Source organism: Salvelinus fontinalis, chromosome 24 (assembly GCF_029448725.1).
Source record: "Salvelinus fontinalis isolate EN_2023a chromosome 24, ASM2944872v1, whole genome shotgun sequence".
Taxonomy (NCBI): domain Eukaryota; kingdom Metazoa; phylum Chordata; class Actinopteri; order Salmoniformes; family Salmonidae; genus Salvelinus; species Salvelinus fontinalis.
This window is the reverse complement of record NC_074688.1, coordinates 36,599,095-36,625,614: the sequence shown is the minus strand read 5'-3', so window position 1 is coordinate 36,625,614 and position 26,520 is coordinate 36,599,095. Positions and strand designations below refer to the sequence as shown.

The 26,520-nt window shown below is 42.9% G+C and overlaps 2 protein-coding genes across 11 annotated transcripts in view; both read left to right on the top strand.

The window, feature by feature from the left end:
• The window catches only part of LOC129822538 (von Willebrand factor A domain-containing protein 5A-like), a 38,436-nt gene extending 37,044 nt beyond the window's left edge, over nt 1-1,392 (top strand). Inside the window, exons 11-12 of the mRNA XM_055880842.1 lie at nt 111-234; nt 494-1,392. Coding sequence (XP_055736817.1) covers nt 111-234; nt 494-573 — 204 coding nt within the window. The 3' untranslated portion in view covers nt 574-1,392. The remainder of the gene's footprint in view (nt 1-110; nt 235-493) is intronic.
• A 5,520-nt stretch (nt 1,393-6,912) lies between these two features.
• On the top strand, nt 6,913-26,100 carry LOC129822375 (von Willebrand factor A domain-containing protein 5A-like). Of its 10 annotated transcripts, none has more exons than XM_055880608.1 (21): nt 6,914-7,044; nt 11,237-11,287; nt 11,516-11,718; nt 12,453-12,675; nt 13,009-13,184; nt 13,367-13,481; nt 13,683-13,858; nt 14,038-14,126; nt 14,286-14,430; nt 16,223-16,302; nt 16,730-16,844; nt 16,996-17,154; nt 17,372-17,475; nt 18,352-18,569; nt 18,965-19,075; nt 19,231-19,278; nt 19,415-19,432; nt 19,778-19,798; nt 24,511-24,668; nt 24,929-25,052; nt 25,325-26,100. In XM_055880608.1, exons 2-21 carry the CDS (start codon nt 11,245-11,247, stop codon nt 25,402-25,404), a joined length of 2,406 nt encoding a protein of 801 aa, XP_055736583.1. In that variant the 5' UTR covers nt 6,914-7,044; nt 11,237-11,244; the 3' UTR covers nt 25,405-26,100. The 10 variants fall into 10 exon arrangements, with proteins under 10 accessions (XP_055736592.1, XP_055736591.1, XP_055736583.1 ...); XM_055880606.1 differs by having other exon boundaries at nt 18,965-19,102; XM_055880617.1 differs by lacking the exons at nt 24,929-25,052; nt 25,325-26,100 and adding an exon at nt 24,244-24,302 and having other exon boundaries at nt 6,913-7,044; nt 24,511-24,633.
• The last annotated feature ends 420 nt before the right edge of the window (nt 26,101-26,520 follow it).

Here is a 26,520-nt window from a genome sequence, read left to right as displayed (position 1 = left end):
GACCATTGAACTGAATCTCATGTCTCAGCGTCCTTATCTTCTGCCTCTTTCCTCTCTCTTTCTCTCTCCCTTACTCTCTCTGTCTGTCTGTTTGTCTCTCCCTATCTAAGGTGGACCAGGAGGCGTGGGCCACGGTTCTAGCCCTGGTATGGCTCTATGGTTTCAAGACGGAGGCTCAGGAGGAGTGGCAGTTTCTGGCCATGAAGGCAGTATCATGGATTCAGGCTCAGAAAGGTAGCTATAGCTTACACTCAAAGTCCTGGCAACTCTTGTCCTTCATCTGCCCTGATTGGAAAGAAATGATTTAGGTGAAAGCAATTTCCACCATATTACTTAAATTACAAATATATTTACATTTTGAATATAATCATTCACAATACAATGTTGGTGGTATTTTGTCTTCAAACAAGTGTTGAAGATACATTTTGCCCATCCTTGCAACCATGATGCCACAGTATAATGATGCCTGTCCTGGTGATGTTGTGTGTTTCAGTGGCCAGTGTGTCTGAGTGTGTCCAGGCTGGAAACACCCTTCTGGGTTGCCAAGTGCAGAAAGACACCCTGGGACTCTGAGAGGTTTACCCTGCCAGTCTTTTCTCTGTCCCCCACACGCCCGCTACTCTACCTGGGGTCAAATACACACACAACCCTGCCTGCTCCTAGTCCCCTCCTCCAAGCAAACTGGTGGAGCTAGCAACTGTACTCGCCTGAGCAAGCCTAATTATCAACCTCTTACCTATATTAGCCTATTGTCATTTACTGTTGGGACACTTATGTATCTCAATGTATTGGTTGTTATTAACATATCAACATTCATCTACGTGTTACATATACAGCTGTACTTGTTAGACTTTGCTTTGGTTATCACTTCCATATAGACTACTGGAAACAATGTAATTTCTCCAAATGCTTGGTAAAATGCTTTCCCACTGGGCACAGTTGTCAATTCAACGTCTATTCCACCTTGGTTCAATGTAATTTTATTGAAATAACGTGGAAACAACGTTGATGCAACCAGTGTGTGCCCGGTGGGTTATTATTGTATGTATCATTTCCTTCCAAGATGGCATAGCAGTTCAGACGTCATTTTGTCCTCGTATTGTCGTGTCCTGTATATATATATTATATATATTTACACCTTTCTTCGCATATCTTTTATATATTTTATTATCCAAGAACTCAACTACAAAAAGCTTTCCTGCAACCCGCCTCACCAATTACAAAAAAAGTATTATTTACCTCTGGTTTACCTCTGGTTAAATAAAGGTGAAATTTAAAAAAATATATATATCTATTATCCATGTATATGGAGCCAAATAAATGCAGTAGGGAGTTGTGGACAATACAGAAAGCTAGATGAGTGCCTATCCCAGTGCCTTTACTGTGTGATCATGTAACACTGTGTCTGTATTCATGTAATTCCTCATATATGACTGCACTGGATAAAAATGGATCATAATCTACATCTTTATTGGTCATTGTATCAATTTTCTTAATGACTCCACTCTGTTCCTTCTGCCTGGAACCTATAGCAGTAGTTGCCGATCCCTCCTGGAGAGCCACTGGGTGTGCAGGCTTTTGTTCCAGCCCTGCTTGAACACCAGTGGTGTAAAGTACAACTTAAGTAGCTTTCAAATCATATTGTATTTCTCACATGAGCCGAATACAACAGGTTTAGACCTTACCGTGAAATGCTTACTTACAAGCCCTTAAAACTTCTTGTCAATAGGGGAAGCTGTTAGCACTTTGTAATAATGACGTTCCCAAATTAAACTGCCTCGTACTCAATTCTTGCTCGTACAATATGCATATTATTATTACTATTGGATAGAAAACACTCTAGTTTCTAAAACTGTTTGAATTATATCTTTGAGTGAAACAGAACTGGACTTAGAGCAATTTTCCTATGTGTATGTGAGAATGCCACATTTTGCAAGCTGCTCTGAGACCTGTGTATGAATCTGCCTTTCTTCTATTGGTTGAGATGCACTGCATACGCCTTCCCCTGGTTGTTAGCGAATAGGGAGACTTGAAATGGAGTCTCTACGTAGATCTCAAAGGTTATAAATCACTTGGCAAAGACGTGTCTGTTCTTTTCCCTCTTCGCTCTGACGCACTGAGGACCTTGGCATATTGTACTAGAACCATCGGTTATAGATCTTAGACATTTCCGGCTGTGTTTTTATTCGATATAGGCTTTAAAGACATCATAATCTTGTTATTTTAAACCGAATTATTTCAGTTTATGTCAGTATATTGCGATTTTCGGGTATTTAATTTCCTGGCGTTCTAGGGGGTTGGGTATCTCTCTATCACATGCTAATGTTTACTGCTAATTGCAACGTTGAAGAGGACGTTATACAATCTAGCAACGATTCTTTTGGACAAAGGACACCTTTCCCAAGATTCTGATGAGAGTTCATCAAAAAGTAAGAACTATTTATGCTGATAATTCGTTGTTCTGTTGAAAAATGTCAAATGCATAAGCCGCCATTAATTGCAGTGCAGCCTCGCTTTATCGCACGCTGTATTTTGAAGTAACGTTAATATTAAAAATGTAACCCAGCGATTGCATTAAGAACTAATTTGTCTTTCAATTGCTGTCCAACCTGTATTTTTTTGTCAAGTTTTGGAATAGTTACTGATTAGAATAGGTGCCTCTCCAAAGATTTCTCCTGACATTTTCTGGGCAGCTTTGCTACTTTTCTCATTGTATAACCACAATTTGTGGCGCTAAATATGCACATTTTCGAACAAACTCTATATGCATTGTGTAATATGATGTTATAGGACTGTCATCTGAAGAATTCTGAGAAGGTTAGTGAAAAAATTAATATATTTTGGTGGTTTATACGTTATCGCTATTTTTGTCTTGAATCAATGCTGTTGTGATGTTTGCTATTGTGGTAAGCTAATATAACGCTATATTGTGTTTTCACTGTAAAACACTTAGAAAATCTGAAATATTGGCTGGATTCACAAGATCTGTGTCTTTCATTTGCTGTACGCTGTGTATTTTTAAGAAATGAGTAATTAGCTAATACACGATGGTCTCTGTAGTTATTCTAGTTGCTTTGGTGAGAGTTGTGATGGTGGCTGCAATGGTAAACTATGATTTATACCTGAAATATGCACATTTTTCTAACAAAACATATTTATTGTATAGCATATGTTATCAGACTGTCATCTGATGAAAGTGTTTCTTGGTTAGTGGCTATTTATATCTTTATTTGGTCGAATTTGTGATAGCTACTGATGCAGTAAGAAAAGGGTGGAGTAAAAAAAGTGGTGTCTTTTGCTAACGTGGTTAGCTAATAGATTTACATATTGTGTCTTCCCTGTAAAACATTTTAAAAATCAGATATGATGGCTGGATTCACAAGATGTGTATCTTTCATCTGGTATCTTGGACTTGTGATTTAATGATATTTAGATGCTACTATTTACTTGTGACGCTATGCTAGCCTATGCTAGTCAGCTTTTTTTTACTGATGGGGGTGCTCCCGGACCCGGGTTTGTGAGGAAGTAGAGGTTTTAACCAACAATGCAGTAAAAGAAATAGAGTTAAGAAAATATTTACTAAATAAATAAATACAATTACATAACAATAACGAGGCCATATACAGGGGGTACCGGTACCCAGTCAATGTGCGGTGGTACAGGTTGGTCAAGGTAATTTGTAAAGTGACATTGCATAGATAATAAACAGCGAGTGGCAGCAGTGTAAAAACAAAGGGGGGATCAATGTAACGGTCCGGGTGGCCATTTGATTAATTGTTCAGCAGTCTTATGGCTTGGAGGTAGAACCTATTAAGGAGCCTTTTGTTCCTAGACTTGTTGCTCCGGTACCGCTTGCTGTGCGGTAGCAGAGAAAACAGTCTATGACTTGGGTGACTGGAGTCTTTGACAATTTTTTGGGCCTTCCTCTGACACGTCTAGTAAATAGGTCTTGGATGTCAGGAAGCTTGGCCCACAGTGATGTACTGGGCCGTACGCACTACCCTCTGTAGCGCCTTACGGTCAGATGCCAAGCAGTTGTCGTACCAGGCGGTGATGCAACCGGTCAGGATGCTCTCGACGGTGCAGTTGTAGAACTTTTTGAGGATCTGGGGACCCATGCCAAATCTTTTCAGTCTCCTGAGAGGGAAAAGGTGTTGTCATGCCCTCTTCACAACTGTCTTGGTGTGTTTGGACCATGATAGTTCATTGGTGATGTGGACACCAAGGAACTTGAAACTCTCGACCAGCTCCACTTCAGCCCCGTCGATGTTAATGGGGGCCTGTTCGGCCCTCCTTTTCCTGTAGTCCACGATCAGCTCCTAGGTCTTGCTCACATTGAGGGAGAGGTTGTTGTCCTGGCACCACACTGTCAGGTCTCTGACCTCCTCCCTATAGGCTGTCTCATCGTTGTTGGTGATCAGGCCTACCACTGTTGTATCGTCAGCAAACTTAATGATAGTGTTGGAGTCGTGCTTGGCCACACAGTCGTGGGTGAACAGGGAGTACAGGAGTGGACTAAGCACACACCCCTGAGGGCCCCCAATGTGGAGGATCAGCGTGGCAGATATCTTGTTGCCTACCCTTACCACCTGGGGACGACCCGTCAGGGAGTCCAGGATCCAGTTTCAGAGGGAGATGTTTAGTCCCAGGGTCCTTAGCTTAGTGATGACCTTTGTGGACACTGGTGTTGGATGCTGAGCTGTAGTAAATAAACAGCATTCTCACATAGGTGTTCCTTTTGTCCAGGTGGGAAAGGGTAGTGTGGAGTGCGATTGAGATTGAGATTGCGTAATCTGCGGATCTGTTGGGGCTGTATGCAAATTGGAGTGGGTCTAGGGTTTCCGGCATGATGGTGTTGATGTGAGCCATGACCAGCCTTTCAAAGCACTTCATAGCTACCGACGTGAGTGCTACGGGTCGGTAATCATTTAGGCAAGTTACCTTCACTTTCTTGGACACAGGGACTATGTTGGTCTGTTTGAAACATGTAGGTATTACAGACTCAGTCAGGGAGAGGTTTAAAATGTCAGTGAAGACACTTGCCAGTTGGTCCGCGCATGCTTTGAGTACATGTCCATGTAATCCATCTGGCCCCGTGGCTTTCTGAACGTTGACCTATTTAAAGGTCTTGCTCACATCGGCTACAGAGAGCGTGATCACACATTAATCTGGAACAGCTGGTGCTCGCATGCATGCTTCAGTGTTGCTTGCCTCAAAGCGAGCATAAAAGGCATTTAGCTCATCTGGTGGGCTCGCGTCACTGGGCAACTTGCAGCTGGGCTTCCCTTTGTAGTCCATAATATTTTCAAAGCCCTGCCACATCTGATGAGTGTCGGAGCCGGTGTAGTAGGATTCAATCTTAGTCCTGTATTGACGCTTTGCCTGTTTGATGGTTCGTCTGAGGGCATAGTGGGATTTATAAGCGTCCAGATTAGTGTCCAGCTCCTTGAAAGAGGCACCTCTAGCTTGGCGCGAATGTTCCCTGTAATTCATGGATTCTGGTTGGGAAATGTATGTACGGGGACGAAGTCGTCGATGCACTTATTGATGAAGCTGGGGACTGAGGTGGTATACTCCTCAGTGCCATGGGTGAATCCCGGAACATGTTCCATTCTGTGCTAGCAAAATAGTTCTGTAGCGTACAGTATACTTTTTTTCCTCTGGTTGCACTTGTGACATGCTGGTAGAAATGAGGTAAAACGGATTTAACTTTGCCTGCATTAAAGTCACCAGCCGCTAGGAGCACCACTTCTGGATGAGCATTTTCTGTCCTGCTGATGCACAGAGAAGCCAGCCAGCTCTATATTATCCGTGTCGTCGTTGGGGTACCTGTACTTTACTGTACTATTTATATTTTGGGCAACTTTTACTCCACTGCAGGTAGCTTAGTGGTTGGAGCGTTGGGCCAGTAACTGAAAGGTTGCTGGGTCAAATCCCGAGCTGACAAGGTAAAAATCTGTCATTCTTCCCCTGAGCAAGGCAGTTAACCCACTGTTCCCCAGTAGGCTGTCATTGTAAATATGAATTTGTTCTGAACTGACTTGCCTAGATAAATAAAGGTTAGATTTAAAATACAAAAAATATTTTTACTCCATACATTTACTACTTTTTACTCCATACGTTTTCCCTGACACCCAGAAGTAGTAGTTACATTTTGAATGCTTAGCAGGACAGGAAAATGGTGCAATTCACACACTTATCAAGAGAACATCCCTGGTCATCTCCACTGCCTCTGAACTGGCAGACTCACTAAACACAAATGTTTCGCTTGTAAATTATGTCTTCGTGTTGGAGCGTGTCCTGGCTTTTCATTTTTTTTTTTAAATTGTGCCATCTGATTTGTTTAATATAAGGAATTTGAAATTACTTTTACTTTGGATACTTAAGTATATTTTAGCCATTACATTTGCTTTTGATACCTGAGTATATGTAAAACCACAGACTTTTTCACAAGTACTATTTTACTGGGTGAGTTTTACTTTTACTTGAGTCATTTTCTATTAATGTATCTTTATTCAAGTATGACAATTGGGTACTTTCTTCGCCACTGTTGAACACACCTGATTAATAGGGTCCATGAGGAGTGTTAGCTACCTCCTTATGAGGAAGAGTAGGCTAGAATACCGCCCACACAGACTCTAGATGGTTGTGTTTTCGGGAACACACTCTGGACGACGTTTAGGATTCCCCCCTATGTTTAGTGTTCAGTCCATTGACGAATTGCTATAGCCTATTGAAATATATGCCTAATAATACGTTTAAAGCGTAACGTAGAAAAAAACTGCACGACGGACGCAAAAACAACGATTGGTTGAATTGGCCCAATGTGTCTTTTCACCAATGGCAAGGAAGATAGCAGGCGTGACTATGAACACTGGCCAATGAGTTGATTGCGCAATGTTTTCTATTGACGTTTATCTTTATAAACCAGGAAGAAGTAGCCTACTTGGATATTAATGCTACACGAAAGTAGAAACGGTGCGATTTTGTCTCCAGGACCAGTAAAAGGAAATCATTGAAAACTAGCCAATCACATATGTCAAGGTAACATGACTGCGTCTTTTGGGGATGATTGGCCTATTTATCTCTAAATATTCAACATATGTTGAAATGGCATTAATCTACTTTGCTTATTAATGTTGGTGGACAATAAAAGTTAGCCAGAAATAGCCAATAATTTCGATTACATCCACATATCACACCATACATATTTTATGGATGTTTAGGTTGCTAGAATTGACGCAATGACTGCGGAGAAACAAGCAAAGTGACCACGCCTCAGGGTCTGTTCTAGAGTGCGCAACGTTACAGAACGTTCAGAAATGAATCATTTTGGGGAGACCGGAGGCAATTGTGATTTTGTGTGTGTTACTCTATTGCCCAAAGCCCACTTGAACTAGGCCAGTCATTTTCTTATGTAAGACTTACATCCATAGCTGCTTGAAGTAGGGGTGCTGAGGGTGTTGCAGCACCCCCTGATAAACTGAAAAAATAAACTCACTAAACTTATACAGTTGAAGTCAGAAGTTTACATACACCTTAGCCAAATACATTTAAACTCAGTTTTTCACAATTTGACATTTAATCCTAGTAAAAATTCCCTGTCATGTGAAATGTCAGAATAATAGTAGAGTTTGTGATTGAGTGTGTGGACAGGTGTCTTTTATACAGGTAACAAGTTCAAACCGGTGCAGTTAATACAGGTAATGAGTGGAGAACAGGAGGGCTTCTTAAATAAAAACTAACAGGTCTGTGAGAGCCAGAATTCTTACTGGTTGGTAGGTGATCAAATACTTATGTCATGCAATAAAATGCAAATTAATTACTTAAAGATCATACAATGTGATTTTCTGGATTTTTGTTTTAGATTCCGTCTCTCACAGTTGAAGTGTACCTATAAAAAAATTACAGACCTCTACATGCTTTGTAAGTAGGAAAACCTGCAAAATCGGCAGTGTATCAAATACTTGTTCTCCCCACTGTATATATATATTTTTTATATATAATTATTTATTACAAAAAACACAAGAAAGGGGTAACATTAAAGTATTAGAACATGAAGGACAAACAATACAGCATCAAGACACTATCAAACATGTATCAGTCTTTCCACAACAGAGCCATCCTTATGTGTGAGGATGCGTGTGCATGATAGTGATATATAGTGATATGTCATAGTTTCCTTTTTCATGATCACAATCTTGTGAAAGCTGAACCCTCCAAGATCCCCCCACAGTTCCCCAATAGCTGTCCCTCAACCATTCGAGACCCCTCCCACAAACCCCAAATCTCCTAACAGTACTATTTATTATTGACTATTGCATTCCATCCTATTTGACCAGTTCAACCAGAGATTACACTGGATGGACATATATTGACATTAGGCAGTCCTCTTCTGGCTGTGCCAGGTGGAGATTATAACAGAACATGGCCAAGATGTTCAAATGTTCATAAATGACCAGCATTGTCAAATAATAATAGTCACAGAAGTTATCAAGGGTGTAGCAAGTCAGCACCTCAGGAGTAAATGTCAGTTGGCTTTTCATAGCCGATCATTAAGAGTATCTCTACCGCTCCTGCGGTCTCTAGAGAGATGAAAACAGCAGGTCTGGGACAGGTAGCACGCCCGGTGGACAGGTCAGGGTTCCATAGCCGCAGGCAGAACAGTTGAAACTGGAACAGCAGCAAGGCCAGGTGGACTGGGGACAGCAAGGAGTCATCATGCCCGGTAGTCCTGACGCGTGGTCCTAGGGCTCAGGTCCTCCGAGAGAGAGAAAGAAGGAGAGAATTAGAGAGAGCATACTTAAATTCACACAGGACACCGGATAAGACAGGAGAAGTACTCCAGATATAACAAACTGACCCTAGCCCCCCGACACAAACTACTGCAGCATAAATACTTGAGGCTGAGACAGGAGGGGTCAGGAGACACTGTGCCCCATCCGATGATACCCCCGGACAGGGCCAAACAGGAAGGATATAACCCCACCCACTTTGCCAAAGCACAGCCCCCGCACCACTAGAAGGATATCTTCAACCACCAACAATCCTGAGACAAGGCTGAGTATAGCCCAGGGACGGCATGAAAGAGCACTAGTAAGCCAGTGACTCAGCCCCTGTAATAGGGTTAGAGGCAGAGAATCCCAGTGGAGAGAGGTGAACCGGCCAGGCAGAGACAGCAAGGGCGGTTCGTTGCTCCAGAGCCTGTTCACCTTCACACTCCTGGGCCAGACTACACTCAATCATATGACCTACTGAAGAGATAAGTCTTCAATAAAGACTTAAAGGTTGAGACCGAGTCTGCGTCTCTCACATGGGTAGGCAGACCATTCCATAAAAATGGAGATCTATAGGAGAAAGCCCTGCCTCCAGCTGTTTGCTTAGAAATTCTAGGGACAATTAGGAGGCCTACGTCTTGTGACCGTAGCGTACGTGTAGGTATGTACGGCAGGACCAATAAGGAAAGATAGGTAGGAGCAAGCCCATGTAACGCTTTGTAGGTTAACAGTAAAACCTTGAAATCAGCCCTTGCCTTAACAGGAAGCCAGTGTAGGGAAGCTAGCACTGGAGTAATATGATCAAATTCTTTGGTTCTAGTCAGGATTCTAGCAGCCGTATTTAGCACTAACTGAAGTTTATTTAGTGCTTTATCCGGGTAGCCGGGAAAGTAGAGCATTGCAGTAGTCTAACCTAGAAGTAACAAATGCATGGATTAATTTTTCTGCATCATTTTTGGACAGAACATTTTGGATTTTTGCAATGTTATGTAGATGGAAATAAGCTGTCCTTGAAACAGTCTTGATATGTTCGTCCAAAGAGAGATCAGGGTCCAAAGTAACGCCGAGGTCCTTCACAGTTTTATTTGAGACGACTTTACAACCATCAAGATTAATTGTCAGATTTAACAGAAGATCTCTTTGTTTCTTGGGACCTAGAACAAGCATCTCTGTTTTGTCCGAGTTTAAAAGTATAAAGTTTTCAGCCATCCACTTCCTTATGTCTGAAACACAGGCTTCTAACGAGGGCAATTTTGGGGCTTCACCATGTTTCATTGAAATGTACAGCTGTGTGTCATCCGCATAGCAGTGAAAGTTAATATTATGTTTTCGAATTACATCCCCAAGAGGTAAAATATATAGTGAAAACAATAGTGGTCCTAAAACGGAACTTGAGGAACACCGAAATGTACAGTTGATTTGTCAGAGGACAAACCATTCACAGAGACAAACTGATATCTTTCAAAGGCAGCACTAAGGTCTAGTAGCACGAGGACAGATGCAGAGCCTCGGTCCGACGCCATTAAAAGGTAATTTACCACCTTCACAAGTGCAGTCTCAGTGCTATGATGGGGTCTAAAACCAGACTGAAGCATTTCGTATACATTGTTTGTCTTCAGGAATGCAGTCAGCTTTTTCTAAAATTTTTGAGAGGAATGGAAGATTTGATATAGGCCGATTTAGTTTTTTATATTTTCTGGGTCAAGGTTTGTTTTTATCAAGAGGCTTTATTACTGCCACTTTTAGTGAGTTTGGTACACATCCGGTGGATAGAGAGCCATTTATTATGTTCAACATAGGAGGGCCAAGCACATGAAGCAGCTCTTTCAGTAGTTTAGTTGGAATGGAATCATTCACCTCCTTGTATGAAGGACAAGTGGATAAACAGGTTAATGTCAAGCCCTGCATGTTTTTTTCAAAAGTCTCATGTAATGTATTCATACATTGAACACCACACATTGGCTGCTACTGTTGGCTGAATGATAGAACAGCTACTTCCATGTTAAAATGTTATGGGATACATTTTCTCATTGTTTTTGATGGTATGCCACTCTGGTAGGCCTACATTATGATCAAATAGCCACAGTAGCCTACTTGGCCACTGTTAAAACTGTATCTTAAAGTGGGTACAGCCTCAGTGTTCATAATTAAACGCGCGCTGGAAGTTACACAGTATTTCTTTTTAAATCCAGTTTGCATTCAGCAGACTTGAAATTTGCTCCGTGGTAAAAAATGTTTTAGGGAACATTGTTGTAGAGCCCTGTCAACATGGTTAGCTGAACCTCTCAATGGCTGTCATCCTTTTGTCAGTAGTTGTATTCTGTGGTTGCCTTTATAAAACAATTCATCATAGACACTTGGCATATTACCATTAACTGTTTACTGTTGCACGGCAATTAAACTTTAACGTAAGACGCCGGTAAAAGGACAATGATATGACACATGACTTCTCCATACAGGAGCCAAAATGGTGAACTGCTGTGGATTGGTAACTGTCAAGAATGAACCAGGTACGGTTTGAAAGCATAAATGATTGTTTACTTCCTGTGTCTGTATCTCTTCCTTTTTTATTAAATAAATACTTCAGAACATTTCACCACATTTATATTGTTTTTCACTAAATTAAACATTTCCATGAGATGAGTGATAAATCACATTTACTATTTCCAAGTGGTTCCCAAACGTTGTCATCGTCAGTTCTCTCCATCTATTGCTCCATCCATCCCTCCTTCTCTCAGTGCCTCTGAAGAGTATTGCTGTGGAAGTGAGTGTGCAGGGGCATGTGGCCACTGTGAGCTCCACTCTGCAGTATGAGAACCAGGAGCAGAGCCCTCTGGAGGCCATCTTTGTTTTCCCTCTGCCGGGAGAGGCTGCTGTCTGCAGGTTCAGCGCCAAGATAGGACAGACTGAGGTGGTGGCTGAGGTTCAGGAGAAACAGAAGGTGAGGAGAGATGACAAGTCAATAATGAGACAAATGCAACTATAGACATATTTTTTATGACATTTTCTGAGATCTACAAAAGTATAATTTATTGCAGGATTTGGGTTAATTTCACATTAATACCAATCAATAACATGTTAGTACAAGTGTTGTTACTAGTGTAATTAGAGCGTTACTACACAGTTTTAAGAGAAACTTGGTGTAAAATGTTACCGGCCAGCTAACCTGGCCCCATTTCCATCAAGGCAACCTAATAATCCCTTCATTCCTAATTGGCAAATATCACTCCTCGCCTCTCCACCATGAGATCTGATGTGTGGTGAGCGTTCTGGTACAAAATGGTTGCTGTGCATCACCCAGGTGGGTACCACACATTGATGATGGCTGAGATGAGTTTCCCCCTTACTATGTAAAGTACTTTTGGTACCTCAGTTGGTAGAAAGGCTCTATATAAATCCAATCCATAACTTATTATCACTTTATGATTAACCAGCAGTCTATGACCTAGTGGGCTTCAAAAGTTATTCAGATGTTTGTTGACAGCTCTCTGCTCTCAGTATTAGACTTTGACCCTGTAAAACTGGTTCCCAACCTACTGCTTTGTCAAAGCGACTCTCTGTCAAACCCCATTGACCTGACTAGTGTCAGTCAGACAGCACCTTCCCCTGGATGTATGCTACTGTACTATACTGTGTCAGGTTGATGATGCGTCCCTGTGTTCCTCTGTCCCTCAGGCACAGGAGCAGTATGATGATGCATTGAGCTCGGGACAGCAGGCCTTCCTATTGGAGGAGAGTGATGAGAGCCCGGACGTGTTCAAGCTGAGTGTGGGAAGTCTGCCTCCAGGGGAGAAGGCCTCTGTCAGCCTGGACTATGTGACAGAGCTGGCTGTACAGGCTGACGACGGCCTGAGGCTCTGCCTGCCCGCCGTGCTCAACCCCCGCTACCAACCCCAGGGTAAGAACATGGGCCCCTGTATAGAGACACAAACCACTAATACGTCATAGGGCACTGCAAAACAAAGTAAAAACCTTGTGGGCAGCAGTGTGACTAGGAATCAGTACCTGGTCCCATAGGGCAGTGGTCTTCAGTCCTGCTATTGGAGACCCACAGGGGATGGTGCATGCTTTAGTTAGTCCCGTTTTAATGAATTAATCATTATTGAATTAATCAAGGTCTTGGTGAGTTGTTGATGAGATGAAAGAAGTGTTAGTGCTGGGCTGGAACAAAAACATTTTAATCTGTGGGTCTCTCTCTCCCCTCTCTCCCTCACCCATCTCTCTCTCTAAGGGTCAGACAGTGGTAGTGGTGGCAGTGCCCAGGTGTCCTCGGTGCCCGCTGGTTCTGTCCCCTACAGTCTGTCCCTCAGTGCCCATGTGTCGTCCCCTCATCCCATCTCTAGAGTAGAGTCCAACTGTCCCCTGGACCCACTCAACTACCTCAACACAGAGAAAACCCAAGCCACGGTACTGTGTGTGTTCATATGCATGTGTAAGTGTGTTGCTTTACGTACGTATGAATGTGTACACTGTGTGTATGTCTGTGTGCTTGCACTCTCACTAGCACCATAAACCATCAGAATCCTTCATAGTTGTTCAATTCCCTCTCTGACTGCTCTGCATTAATGTGAATGTTGTTCTAACTGCAGGTCAGCCTGGCTGCAGGTCATCAGTTTGACCGGGATGTTGAGCTGTTGTTGTATTACCAAGACACCCATCAGCCTACTGCTATAGTAGAGGCAGCACAGGCTTCTGCCAAGCCAGGTGAGGGGGGTGGGTGTACTCTGTTGTAGATTGGTGTATATGAGATCAATGAGTAGTCTAGTCTACTACTTTCATCCATGTTTACAGAGAGGGACATGGTGAGACTGAAGGAGGGGCGTCCTCCAGAAATGGAGAATAACTGGACACTTAATCCTTTCTCTCGTTCTCTTTCTCTCACCCTCACGCTTTCTCTCTCTCTAGGCTCTCTGATGGGTGACCCAGTGGTCATGCTGAGCTTGTACCCAGAGTTCCCCAAGGATGTGATGTCATCTATGACCTCACACGGGGAGTTCCTGTTCGTAGTGGATCGCTCTGGTAGCATGGAATGCCCCATGCACCTTGGGTCTGGGTCACAGGACCGTATTGGCAGTGCCAGGGTATACACACACACAGCAACCCTATTCTAATGAATGAACAGCTCAATCTGCACAGGATTCACCACTAGGTAGTTTGGAGTTAAATCCAGTACACTGTGGTTACTCTGTACTAGTTCTTTAAGACTGTCCTATAAGGTTTATTGAAAAGTAAAGACACTTGTTGGACTTCTCTCTTGCAGGATACTCTGCTGCTCTTGCTGAAAAGCCTGCCTATGGGCTGCTACTTCAACATCATCGGCTTTGGGTCCAGTTATGAGTCCTTCTTTTCGTGAGTGTTTTCTCCTTCCAACCCCTGTTTCAATCATGTTTACATATAATAATTTGCAGCAGGTAGGGGAAGGATTCAAATGTCCATGGCTTGGGTCTGTAATATGTTGTGGTGATGACCCTTTGACCTTGTGTGTGTGTATATCTATCTGGACGTCAGTAAGAGTGTGGAGTACAGCCAGAAGACTATGGATGAGGCTCTGCAGAAGGTGAAAGAAATGAGGGCTGACCTGGGAGGTACAGAGATCCTCCAGCCTTTAAAACATATCTACAGCCAGCCCTGCCTCCCCGACCAGCCCAGACAGGTAGCTAACACACCTTACAGTGCCTTAGACCGAGTGGCGCAGCGGTCTAAGGCACTGCATCTCAGTGCTAGAGGCATCACTACAGACCCTGGTTTGATTTCAGCCTGTACCACAACCGGCCGTGATTGGAAGTCCCATAGGACGGCGCACAATTGGCCCAGCGTTGTCCGGATTAGCGTTTGGTCGGGGTAGGCCGTCATTGTAAATAAGAATTTGTTCTTATCTGACTTGCCTAGTTAAATAATATACACACAAACACTGCTATAGAGAAATGTCTGTAACGATGCTTCCATTGAAACAGAACCTTGTGCGTTGCTTTACTGTGGGTTATACAATGACATTAGGGATTATGTTTTCATCAGCTGTCCAGCCAAAGTGATAGTTAAAATTATCTAGGTGAAAATAATTGTCAAGTTGTCTAGGTGTTATAATTATTTCAGCTCTGCCCAATCTTGAAAACGGTTTGCTCAACTCGTGAAGGATGCAAAGGGACAACTCAATTCCTTTCCAGTGTTTTATTATGGTTTGGATGCCATTTGTGGAATATGTTGAAACAGTTGATTTGTTGAATAGAGTAGTTGAATGACAGAGGAATAGGGAATAGGAATAGCAATAGGTTGATAACCTTAAACAGAGAATAAACATGCATTATTTTACACTAAACAATGCATGACACAGCGACAAAGCATGGCTTTGAATAAAGTAAACGTTTAAACAATTTAATCTAGCACTTCAAGCAATTACTTCTGCAGTCAGAAAATATCCACAACAAAAGAAGTCACCACTCCTACCAGAGTTAAACATGTAAATTGTGCTAAGCACTGGATGCTACATAATAAATAATTCCAAACATTACATACCAGTTGCGTCTTTAGGGTTGAACAATGAGCTGTGTGTATGTTGAGGACCAAACATTTTATACCCATGCTTATCTGCCAGGTGCGCATGTAAAAGTTGTCCCTCCAGAAATCCTGGCTCAATTTTTTAGTTCCACCCGTGTTTTTGGGTTTTCTGCCCTCTTGAGGCCTGGAGTTCTTTAAAGGAAGAGCTGCCATTGTGCTCATGTTTTGAGTGTTCTGTTTTTTGACGCAACAATAATAAATTGTGTACAATGTTATCAGGTAACAATGTAAATGCCTCTGCTAAAGCCTGCCACCGTATCCTCCAACAGACATTTCTTTAGAAGTTTCTGAATGTCCTTTTATCTACTTTACTTAGTTTTGTTTATGCATACGTGCATAGATGACGCAATGTATAACGACTGTTACCCAAAATATAGATGATGCAATGTATTTTTGATGACGCCAAAGGAACCACTGTACCATGTTTGACTAGGTTTGTTTTTTAGTGTCTCAACTATCTGAGTGGTCAACAAAAATCTGTCAGTTATTGTATCATTGTGGAGTGGCCTTTTAATATTTTTTCCAATCACCTCACTCATTGGCCTTCTATATACCTTACACACACTGTGATTCATACAGGTTCCTCCTGAAACTCCTCCCACCTTTCCATGTGTAACACACAGGATATGAACCCTGGTCTCCCACGGGAGCAACCAATGTCTTAGACCATGAATTCCCTTTTGGGCTTTGGGCATGTTTAGTTACAGAGTAACACCCTAGCAAACAGTGTATTTTGAGTGTGATATTTACAGTAACACGCCTGGCTTACTGGGACATCAAATAGACCTGTGTTTTTGGTTACTAAGGAAACATTCTCAGTGTACTTCAGTGCTGCACGTACATTATTTAACGTTGAGACATGATCAACATACCCGCTCTGTCCTCCACAGCTCTTCTTGTTCACTGACGGTGAGGTGAGGAACACCAAGGAAGTTCTGGATCTGGTGAAGACGAATGCCGGTTCTCACAGGTACTGTTTCCCCTATCATTACCTAGTTGGGGCAGAGATCCCATAGCTAGCTCTGTCACCTCCCACCTGAAAGAATTGGACTACCTGGTTTTAATAGAGAGTTTGTTACAGAACCCATTGCACCTGTCTGGAAAGTAAAGCTCTAACCACTGGTCTTCTTGACTCAAAGGATGAATTGTAAAACCCAATCTAAAGTAAACCAACCCAACCTGTCTGTGAGCAGCAGTGTGAGAGTTCTGTCGGTTAGGGTTTTTCACCCGTTAGAAAACAAAAGCTTTTGTATTGATGATTCTTCCTGTACAGTTATGTGTTTTCAGTCACCCCACGAGGACAAGAAAATTATACAAGTCATATGGATTTGGTTGATAGACTTATTTTGGTATTTGATAACAACAATAATACTGTTTCCTGGGTGTGTCTCTGTCAGGTGTTTCTCCTTTGGGATCGGGAAGGGGGCCAGCACTGCTCTCATTTCTGGGGTGGCCAAGCAGGCCAGAGGGCACGCACAGTTTATCACAGGACAGGACAGGATGCAGCCCAAAGTAAGAGAGCTTATCAGTGTGTGTACATGTGTAAAGTGAGGGCTCTATTGGCTACAAACATTTTCATCACCTCCCTTATTCTCTTGTTTTTTCTCTTTCCTTTTTTAATTACATTATTTACCACTTTCCCACCTTCACTCTCCTCCCTCAGGTGATGCAGTCTCTCCGGTTTGCCCTGCAGCCAGCTGTGGTGGACATCTCAGTCAAGTGGAATGTCCCAAAGGGGGTCTCTGTCACACCTCTGTCTCCACCAATCAGAGTGGTCTTCCAGGGCCAAAGGGCACTTCTGTATGCCCAGCTTACTGGGGAGGTGAGGACTCTGCCTTCTACTGTTATGAATGTTAATATTGTTTAACATACAGTATGTCAATGTTCAAATGACACTGGTAAGGTCATAACTTATTTGCAAGACAAACATTTTTTGGGTCACGGTCCACGTGTTTTTACTAAACTCTGTATTTCCTTGTTTTCTTTCTCTCATTCTGTCTGTCTCTTTCTCGCTCTCTCTCATTCTCTCCCCTGCTCAGAGCTCAGGGGACACAGAGGGCTCGGTGATGGTGAAGTACAGCCTGGCCAAGCAGCCTGTTGAGAACCAGCTGAGCTTCAGTCTTAAGCCTGCAGAGGACGCTGGGTAAAAACAGCACTGCAGGCCTTGGTCAGATGCATTAAGGGAATGTGCCACTATTTACAGGCAGGACTGCCATGATGCTCTGTTAACAGAAACTGTGCCAGCACTTCTAATGCATTGTAGTATGGTTTGATATATATAGTACTGTAGGTATCCCCCATTTTATCATCGACCTTCGTCACCCCCACTCCGTCTTAATCTCTATATCCCTCCTCTCCCCCACTCCACCGTCTTAATCTCTATATCCCTCCTCTCCCCCACTCCAGTGTCTTAATCTCTCTATCCCTCCTCTCCCCCACTCCACTGTCTTAATCTCTATATCCCTCCTCTCCCTCACTCCACCGTCTTAATCTCTATATCCCTCCTCTCCCCCACTCCACTGTCTTAATCTCTCTAACCCTCCTCTCCCCCACTCCACCGTCTTAATCTCTCTATCCCTCCTCTCCCCCACTCCACTGTCTTAATCTCTCTAACCCTCCTCTCCCCCACTCCACCGTCTTAATCTCTATATCCCTCCTCTCCCCATCACACTTCTTCTCTCTATCCCTCCGCTACCCAACTCCACTGTCTTAATCTCTCTATCCCTCCTCTCCCCCACTCCACCGTCTTAATCTCTATATCCCTCCTCTCCCCCACTCCACTGTCTTAATCTCTCTAGCCCTCCTCTACCCCACTCCACCGTCTTAATCTCTATATCCCTCCTCTCCCCATCACACTTCTTCTCTCTATCCCTCCTCTACCCAACTCCACTGTCTTAATCTCTCTATCCCTCCTCTCTCCCACGCCACTGTCTTAATCTCTATATCCCTCCTCTCCCACACCTAACTCTTATCTCTCTCTCTCTCTTTCCTCTACTTCTTCTCTATCCCTCCTCTCCAGAATGACCGTCCACAGGCTGGGTGCTCGAACCCTGATCCAATCCCTGGAGGTGGAAGAGGGAGAGCAGGATGGGGAGAAGGAGGGAGTGAAAGAGAAGGTGATAGAGCTCAGCATCCAATCAGGAGTGAGCAGTGCCTTTACTGCCTTCATCGCTGTCCACAAAGGAGATGGAGAGGCCCTGCATGGACAGTTGCTACGCAGACAAGTCCCCACGCCGAGTGAGTGAGTGATTGTGTGACGGGGAGAGGCTGTGCAAGGAAATTATTTTATGCAGATATGTAAACAGTGCTAAATAAATGGTAACCGCGAGCTGAAGTGTCTCAAACTGTGCCCCCTGCACTTGTGAGACAGAATCCTCATTGTTTAGTCATTAATGTGTTCGGTGCATGTACCTTCATGTTTGTAAGGGCATGTTCACTGAAAGGTTTGTGCTACTTTGCCACTGTTACAATGTTACTGTTGCGGATTCATTTTATTTGAACAAACAATACAAGGTACTTATACAAATTGAATTGACTGTTTTATTCTTTAAAGTAATACCATTGTTGTTGTGTGTAGAAATCTAACCACTTTATAATTTGCGTTGTGGATCTTGTGTTCATGTTTTGTGCAGATTGGTATTTATGCAGTAGTGTACTTGAGCCCGATATGAAACTATCTGAACTCGATGACCGAGCTGATCAGCTTATGTGCTCTGCGTCAGAGTTTGAGGTCGGCACGAAGAGTAAGTGTAAGATGCGTAAAAGAAACAGTAAGCACCAAGTCTATTTGGTTTAGAAACAAATTTGGATGATTCGGGGACATTACCATATTTCAATTATGCATAAGTATCACTAATTCTAAACCCTGTTTATACAACCACTGTTCATTTGTATTAAGGTATGTCTGCTCAGAAGGCCAAAGGTTCGCTTGCATCTAGGGTGAAGGGTACGTTTAAACTACCCTTTTGTTTAAAAAAAGAAATACATTTTAATTTGTGTGATTCACGTTGAATGATTGCGGAAGTTACTAATACTGCTCTTTGTCCTTTACCTCCTGGTTTCTTGTGTCCTGGTGCAAGTAGGATTCTTCTCTCAACAACGTATGTAATTTGCTAACTTTTTAATTTTTTCTGTATTATTCACAGCACAAATATTTTAGTGATAATTAGGGTCAGGGTTCCAGTTAGGGTCAAGGTGACCCAGTTGGCCACTGGCGATTCTAATGGAGGGGTTGAGGTATTAGGTTCCATTATGTAACCGTTTCGATCGTTTGTTGTCCCATCAAACTTTGCCCATTCTGAAGGGAAGCCATTAGTGCCTGGAGATTTGTTTAGTTTAAAAAAAGAAATACATTTTAATGTGTGTGATTCACGTTGAATGATTGAGGAAGTTACTAATACTGGTCTTCGTCCTTTACCTCCTGGTATCTTGTGTCCTGGTGCAAGTTGGATTCTTCTCTCAACAAGGTTTGTAATTTGCAAACTTTTAAATATTTTTTTATTTTGACTATTATTCACAGCACAAATATTTGACCGTGATGATTAGGGTAAGGGTGACCCAGTTAGCCACTGGCGATATAATGGAGTGGTTGAGATGTTAGGTTCCAGTCATTCAAATCAAATTTTATTTGTCACATACACATGGTTAGCAGATGTTAATGTGAGTGTAGCGAAATGCTTGTGCTTCTAGTTTCGACCATGCAGTAATATCTAACAAGTAATCTAACAATTTCACAACTACCTTATACACAAGTGTAAAGGAATGAATAAGAATATGTACATAAAAATAAATGAATGAGTGATGGCCGAACGGTATAGGCAAGATGCAGTAGATGGTATAGCATATAGAATATACATATGAGATGAGTAATGTAGGGTATGTAAACATTATATAAAAAGTAGCATTGTTTTAAGTGGCTAGTGATAAATTTATTACCTCAATTTTTCCATTATTAAAGTGGCTAGAGTTGAGTCAGTATGTTGGCAGCAGCCACTCAATGTTAGTGGTGGCTCTTTTACAGTCTGATGGCCTTGCGATAGAAGCTGTTTTTCAGTCTCTCGGTCCCCACTTTGATGCACCTGTACTGACCTCTTCTTCTGGATGATAGCGGGGTGAACAGGCAGTGGCTCGGGTGGTTGTTGTCCTTGAGGATCTTTTTGGCCTTCCTGTGACATCGGGTGGTGTAGGTGTCCTGGAGGGCAGGTAGTTTGCCCCCGGTGATGCGTTGTGCAGACCTCACTACCCTCTGGAGAGCCTTACGGTTATGGGCGGAGCAGCTGCCGTACCAGGCGGTGATACAGCCCGACAGGATGCTCTCTATTGTGCATCTGTAAAAGTTTGTGAGTGTTTTTGGTGACAAGGCGCTACTGCGCCTTCACCACGCTGTCTGTGTGGGTGGACCATTTCAGTTTGTCCGTGATGTGTACGCCAAGGAACTTAAAAGTTACTACCCTCTCCACTACTGTCCCGTCGATGCGGATTGGGGGGTGCTCCCTCTGCTGTTTCCTGAAGTCGACGATCATCTCCTTTTGTTGACGTTGAGTCTGAGGTTATTTTCCTGACACCACACTCCGAGGGCCCTCACCTCCTCCCTGTAGGCCGTCTCGTCGTTGTTGGTAATCAAGCCTACCACTGTAGTGTCGTCTGCAAACTTGATGATTTGAGTTGGAGGCGTGCATGGCCACGCAGTCGTGGGTGAACAGGGAGTACAGGAGAGGGCTCAGAACGCACCCTTGTGGGGCCCCAGTGTTGAGGATCAGCGGGGTGGAGATGTTGTTACCTACCCTCACCACCTGGGGGCGGCACGTCAGGAAGTCCAGTACACAGTTGCACAAGGCGGGGTCGAGACCCAGGGTCTCGAGCTTGATGACGAGTTTGGAGGGTACTATGGTGTTAAATGCTGAGCTGTAGTCGATGAACAGCATTCTCACATAGGTATTCCTCTTGTCCAGATGGGTTAGGGCAGTGTGGTTGCGATTGCGTCGTCTGTGGACCTATTGGGGTGGGTCTAGGGTGTCAGGTAGGGTGAAGGTGATATGGTCCTTGACTAGTCTCTCAAAGCACTTCATGATGACGGAAGTGAGTGCTACCTTAGCTTTCTTGGGAACAGGAACAATGGTGGCCCTCTTGAAGCATGTGGGAACAGCAGACTGGGATAAGGATTGATTGAATATGTCCGTAAACTCTGAGGACGCGGCTGGGGATGCCGTCTGGGCCTGCAGCCTTGCGAGGGTTAACACGTTTAAATGTTTTACTCACGTCGGCTGCAGTGAAGGAGAGTGTGAGTGTACTCTTGCCGAGGTGACTTGCTTGAGTCTTTCCGCCGGTGAAGACTACTTTCTCCTGGCGGTATACTTCACTGAGATGCCCCTCGACTTCAGGTCCTCCGCCGCCTCATCTGCATGCTCGTATGTAACCGGGTCAGTACACTTTTGCCGGGAATGGTGTTTAAAAGTGAATCCCTTTCTCTTTTAGTACCTTCTTGATAGGGGTGTATTCCTTACTTCCTTTTCAGTATGTCTCCCGTGTAGTCATGATCAAAGAACAAGGCCTTGGCCTTAACAGGCTTTTTCCAGGCTGCACGGGAAAAAACGATGGATTTTGGTGGGACACAGCTGGGGGGGGGGGGGTTTGAGGCCAGAACTCGGTGTGCTCTCTCGAGTACCAGGTCTGTGTCATCTTCAAGTATTTATTTGAATAGACCCTCCACGAATGTGGGCATCGAGTCCTTTTCTCTGCCCTCTGCCACAGAATAAAGTCTGTTATTACGATGTGAAAAACTGTCGAGTTCGGTCACTTTTGCCTGAAGTGCATGATGGCTTTTCAAAGACTGTACAAGTGCACCCTTGACTGCAGTGTTCTATGTGTCTGTTTCCCAAATGCGCTGATCTGCATCCCACATTATTGTAGATATGCTGTGAAGTTGTTATTTGTTTTCTTTGAGTTTGTGGTTAATGTCCATGTTGAACTCATTTTGTTATTTTCGCACATCTTCTCGAAGTTCCTCTTGAAAGCCTGTGAGCGCATTGCGCAAATCCTCCTTTATCACCTCGAAAATTAGGATACTTTTGCTGCTGTTAGCTTATTTGCGCTTGCATGAGCCATATCTGTTTAGTCTACGATTTTAGCTTCTCCTGTCTTGTTACAAACTATTGTTGTAGCTCCACAACCTCTTCCTACTTTCTCCTTTTCCATTTTAACTTCTTATGGCTGCAGGGGCAGTATTGAGTAGCTTTGGATGAAAGGTGCCCAGAGTAAACTGCCTGCTCCTCAGTCATAGTTGCTAATATATGCATATTATTATTAGTATTGGATAGAAAACACTCTGAAGTTTCTAAAACTGTTTGAATTATGTCTGTGGGTAACAGAACTCATATGGCAGGCAAAAACCTGAGAAGTTCCACTTCCTGTTTGGAATTTTTCTGAGGCTGGTAGTTTTTCAACCAAGCTCTCATTGAAATTACAGTGAGATATGGACGAGTTTTCACTTCCTATGGCTTCCACTAGATGTCAACAGTCAATAGAACTTTGTCTGATGACTCTGCTGTGAAGGGGGGCTGAAGGAGACAGGAATGAGTAACCAAAGCCATGAGGTGACCACGCGCGTTCACGTGGGAGGCAGCTCCGTTCCATCGCTCAACTGAAGTCAATGTAATTCTCCGGTTGGAACGTTATTCAAGATGTATGTTAACAACATTCTTAAGATTGATTCAATACATCGTTTGACATGTTTCTTCTGACTGTTACGGAACTTTTGGACATTTCGTCACGTTATAGTGGACGCGCTTTGTGACTTTGGAATTGTTTACTAAATGCGCTACCCAAAGTAGCTAATTGGACATAAATAAGTGACATTATCGAACAAATCAAGCATTTATTGTGGACCTGGGATTCCTAGGACTGCATTCTGAGAAAGTTCATCAAAGATAAGGAAACATTTATCATGTATTTTCTGGTTTCTGTTGACTCCAACATGGCGGCTAATTTTACTATTGTTCCGTCTCAGATTATTGCATGGTTTGCTTTTTCCGTAATTTTTTTAAAAATCTGACACAGCGGTTGCATTAAGGAGAGGTATATCTATAATTCCATGTGTATAACTTGTATTATTATCTACATTTATGATGAGTATTTCTGTTGAAACGATGTGGCTATGCACTATCACTGGATGTTTTTGGAACTAGTGAATGTAACGCGCCAATGTAAACTCAGATTTTCTTTATATAAATATGAACTTTATCAAACAAAACATGCATGTATTGTGTAACATGAAGTCCTATGAGTGTCATCTGATGAAGATCATCAAAGGTTAGTGATTCATTTTATCTCTATTTGTGCTATTTGTGGCTCCTCTCTTTGGCTGGAAAAATGGCTGAATTTTTCTTTGAGTTGGTGGTGACCTGACAATCGTTTGTGGTGCTTTTGCTGAAAATCCTATTTGAAATCGGACACTTTGGTGGGATTAACAACAAGAGTACCTTTAAAATGGTATAAGACACATGTATGTTTGAGGAATTTTAATTATGAGATTTCTGTTGTTTGAATTTGGTGCCCTGCACTTTCACTGGCTGTTGTCATATCGATCCTGTTACCGGGATTGCAGCCATATGAATTAAAATGAGTTACTATAATGCTCAGAGTAAATACTTCAATTTAGGGGGAAAATACCCAACCAATGTGCAGTACGAAAAAAAAAGGCAGCCATTGCCTAAGTTGCGTCACCGGAAGCCCTCTACAATACACATTTTATAGCGTTATCCTTTTCACATTTCATAGCTTTTACAGAAGTGTTGGAATCACATAATTAATATTGATACATTTTTGATAGAAGTAAACTGTAATTGTATTATTTAGTTAATCAATTATTGATAGAATTGTGTTAATGGGAATATACAACGAATATGTTTTTCAGGTGCTTGTGAAGTATTAGAATGTGACGAAGACTGTGATGAAGAAGGTCATTTGGGACAGGTGTTAATGTCTGTTTTAACCTAATTCTAAATACCTGCAAATTGTTACTGTGTTTGATGCTCCCTACATTGTTATTTTTATTGTGACTTTATTACTCAAGCACAGCACAAGGATTTAACTGCAACGGTTAGGATTAGAGTTCGGGTTGAGGTATTAATCTACATTATGGAAGCATTTCGATTTCAATTATGTTGTCCAATCCCAATAGACTTTGACTCTCCAGCCCCAACCTCTAAGCCTGTGAGGGACCCTCTCCTCCAGCTGATCTCCCTTCAGAAGGCCTCTGGTTCCTGGGTCCTGGAGGCAGCGTTGGCTGAGGTGCTGGCGAAGACTGAGGAGGAGGTGTCCAAGCCAAAGCCTGCACAGGTAGGTCCACAGAAATAAACTGATATGGCGTTTCCACAGGCAGCAGGATGAACCGAAAATAGATGAGCATGCTGCAAGATGATGCACTTTCACACAGTGTCTGCATGTGTGCTCTATAGAAAGACCATCAGATCTGGACAAAGGCATGAAGACCATTGAACTGAATCTCATGTCTCAGCGTCCTTATCTTCTGCCTCTTTCCTCTCTCTTTCTCTCTCCCTTACTCTCTCTGTCTGTCTGTTTGTCTCTCCCTCACTCAGGTGGACCAGGATGTGTGGGCCACGGTTCTAGCCCTGGTATGGCTCTATGGTTTCAAGATGGAGGCTCAGGAGGAGTGGCAGTTTCTGGCCATGAAGGCAGTATCATGGATCCAGGCTCAGAAAGGTAGCTATAGCTTACACTCATAGTCCTGGCAACTCTTGTCCTTCATCTGCCCTGATTTGGAAAGAAATTGTTCAGGTGAAAGCAATTTCCTAGTAGGGATCCACCATATTACTTAAATGACAAATATATTTGTATTTTGAATATAATCATTCACAATACAATGTTGGTGGTATTTTGTTTTCAAACAAGTGTTGAAGATACATTTTGCCCATCCTTGCCACCATGATGCTACAGTATAATGATGCCTGTCCTGGTGATGTTGTGTGTTTCAGTGGCCAGTGTGTCTGAGTGTGTCCAGGCTGGAAACACCCTTCTGGGTTGCCAAGTGCAGAAAGACACCCTGGGACTCTGAGAGGTTTACCCTGCCAGTCCTTTCTCTGTCCCCCACACGCCCGCTACTCTACCTGGGGTCAAATACACACACAACCCTGCCTGCTCCTAGTCCCCTCCTCCAAGCAAACTGGTGGAGCTAGCAACTGTACTCGCCTGAGCAAGCCTAATTATCAACCTCTTACCTATATTAGCCTCTTGTCATTTACTGTTGGGACACTTATGTATCTCAATGTATTGGTTGTTATTAACATATCAACATGAATCTACGTGTTACATATACAGCTGTACTTGTTAGACTTTGCTTTGGTTATCACTTCCATATAGACTACTGGAACCAATGTGTATGCAGTACTTGTCATCACTAACCAAAATGATAGCCTTATGCTTGCTCCAAATGCTTGGTAAAATGCCTTCCCACTGGGCACAGTTGTCAATTCAACGTCTATTCCACCTTGGTTCAATGTAATTTTATTGAAATAACGTGGACACAACGTTTATGCAACCAGTGTGTGCCCAGTGGGTTATTATTGTATTATTGTATGTATCCATTATCCATGTATATGGGGCCAAATGCATGCAGGAAGGAGGTGTGGACAATACAGAAAGCTAGATCAGTGCCTTTACTGTTTGATCATGTAGCACTGTCTCTCTATATTCATGTAATTCCTCATATATGACTGCACTTGATTAAAATCTATCACAATCTACATCTTAATTGGTCATTGTATCTATTTTTTTAATGACTTCACTCTGTTCCTTCTGCATGAAATCTAGAATAGGAGTAGCCGAACCCTCCCGGAGAGTCACTGGGAGTGCAGGCTTTTGTTCCAGCTCTGCTTGAACACACCTGATTAATAGGGTCCATGAGGAGTGTTAGGTATGATGAGTAGGCTAGTAGACTCCAGTAACGTTTTTTTAAGCCTAATACTCTGACAGTAGATAACCAATGAATAGACTAGCCATAAACACAACCATACAGATATGATTAGTGTTTAGTCCATTGACGAATTGCTATAGCCAATAGAAATAAATGTGTAATAATACGTTTAAAGCATTAGGGTAGTAAAAACCCGCGCTACAGACGCAAGAACAACGATTGGTTGAATAGGCCCAATGTGACTTTTCACCAATGGTA

Bases quoted from the DNA above. Each gene is read 5' to 3' on its own strand.
- LOC129822375 (XM_055880606.1), top strand. From the start codon at position 11,245: ATGGTGAACTGCTGTGGATTGGTAACTGTCAAGAATGAACCAG. The intron at 16,845-16,995 runs GTAAGAGAGCTT...CTCCTCCCTCAG, and splicing joins AGGACAGGATGCAGCCCAAA to GTGATGCAGTCTCTCCGGTT. The intron at 17,476-18,351 runs GTAAAAACAGCA...CCTCCTCTCCAG, and splicing joins AAGCCTGCAGAGGACGCTGG to AATGACCGTCCACAGGCTGG.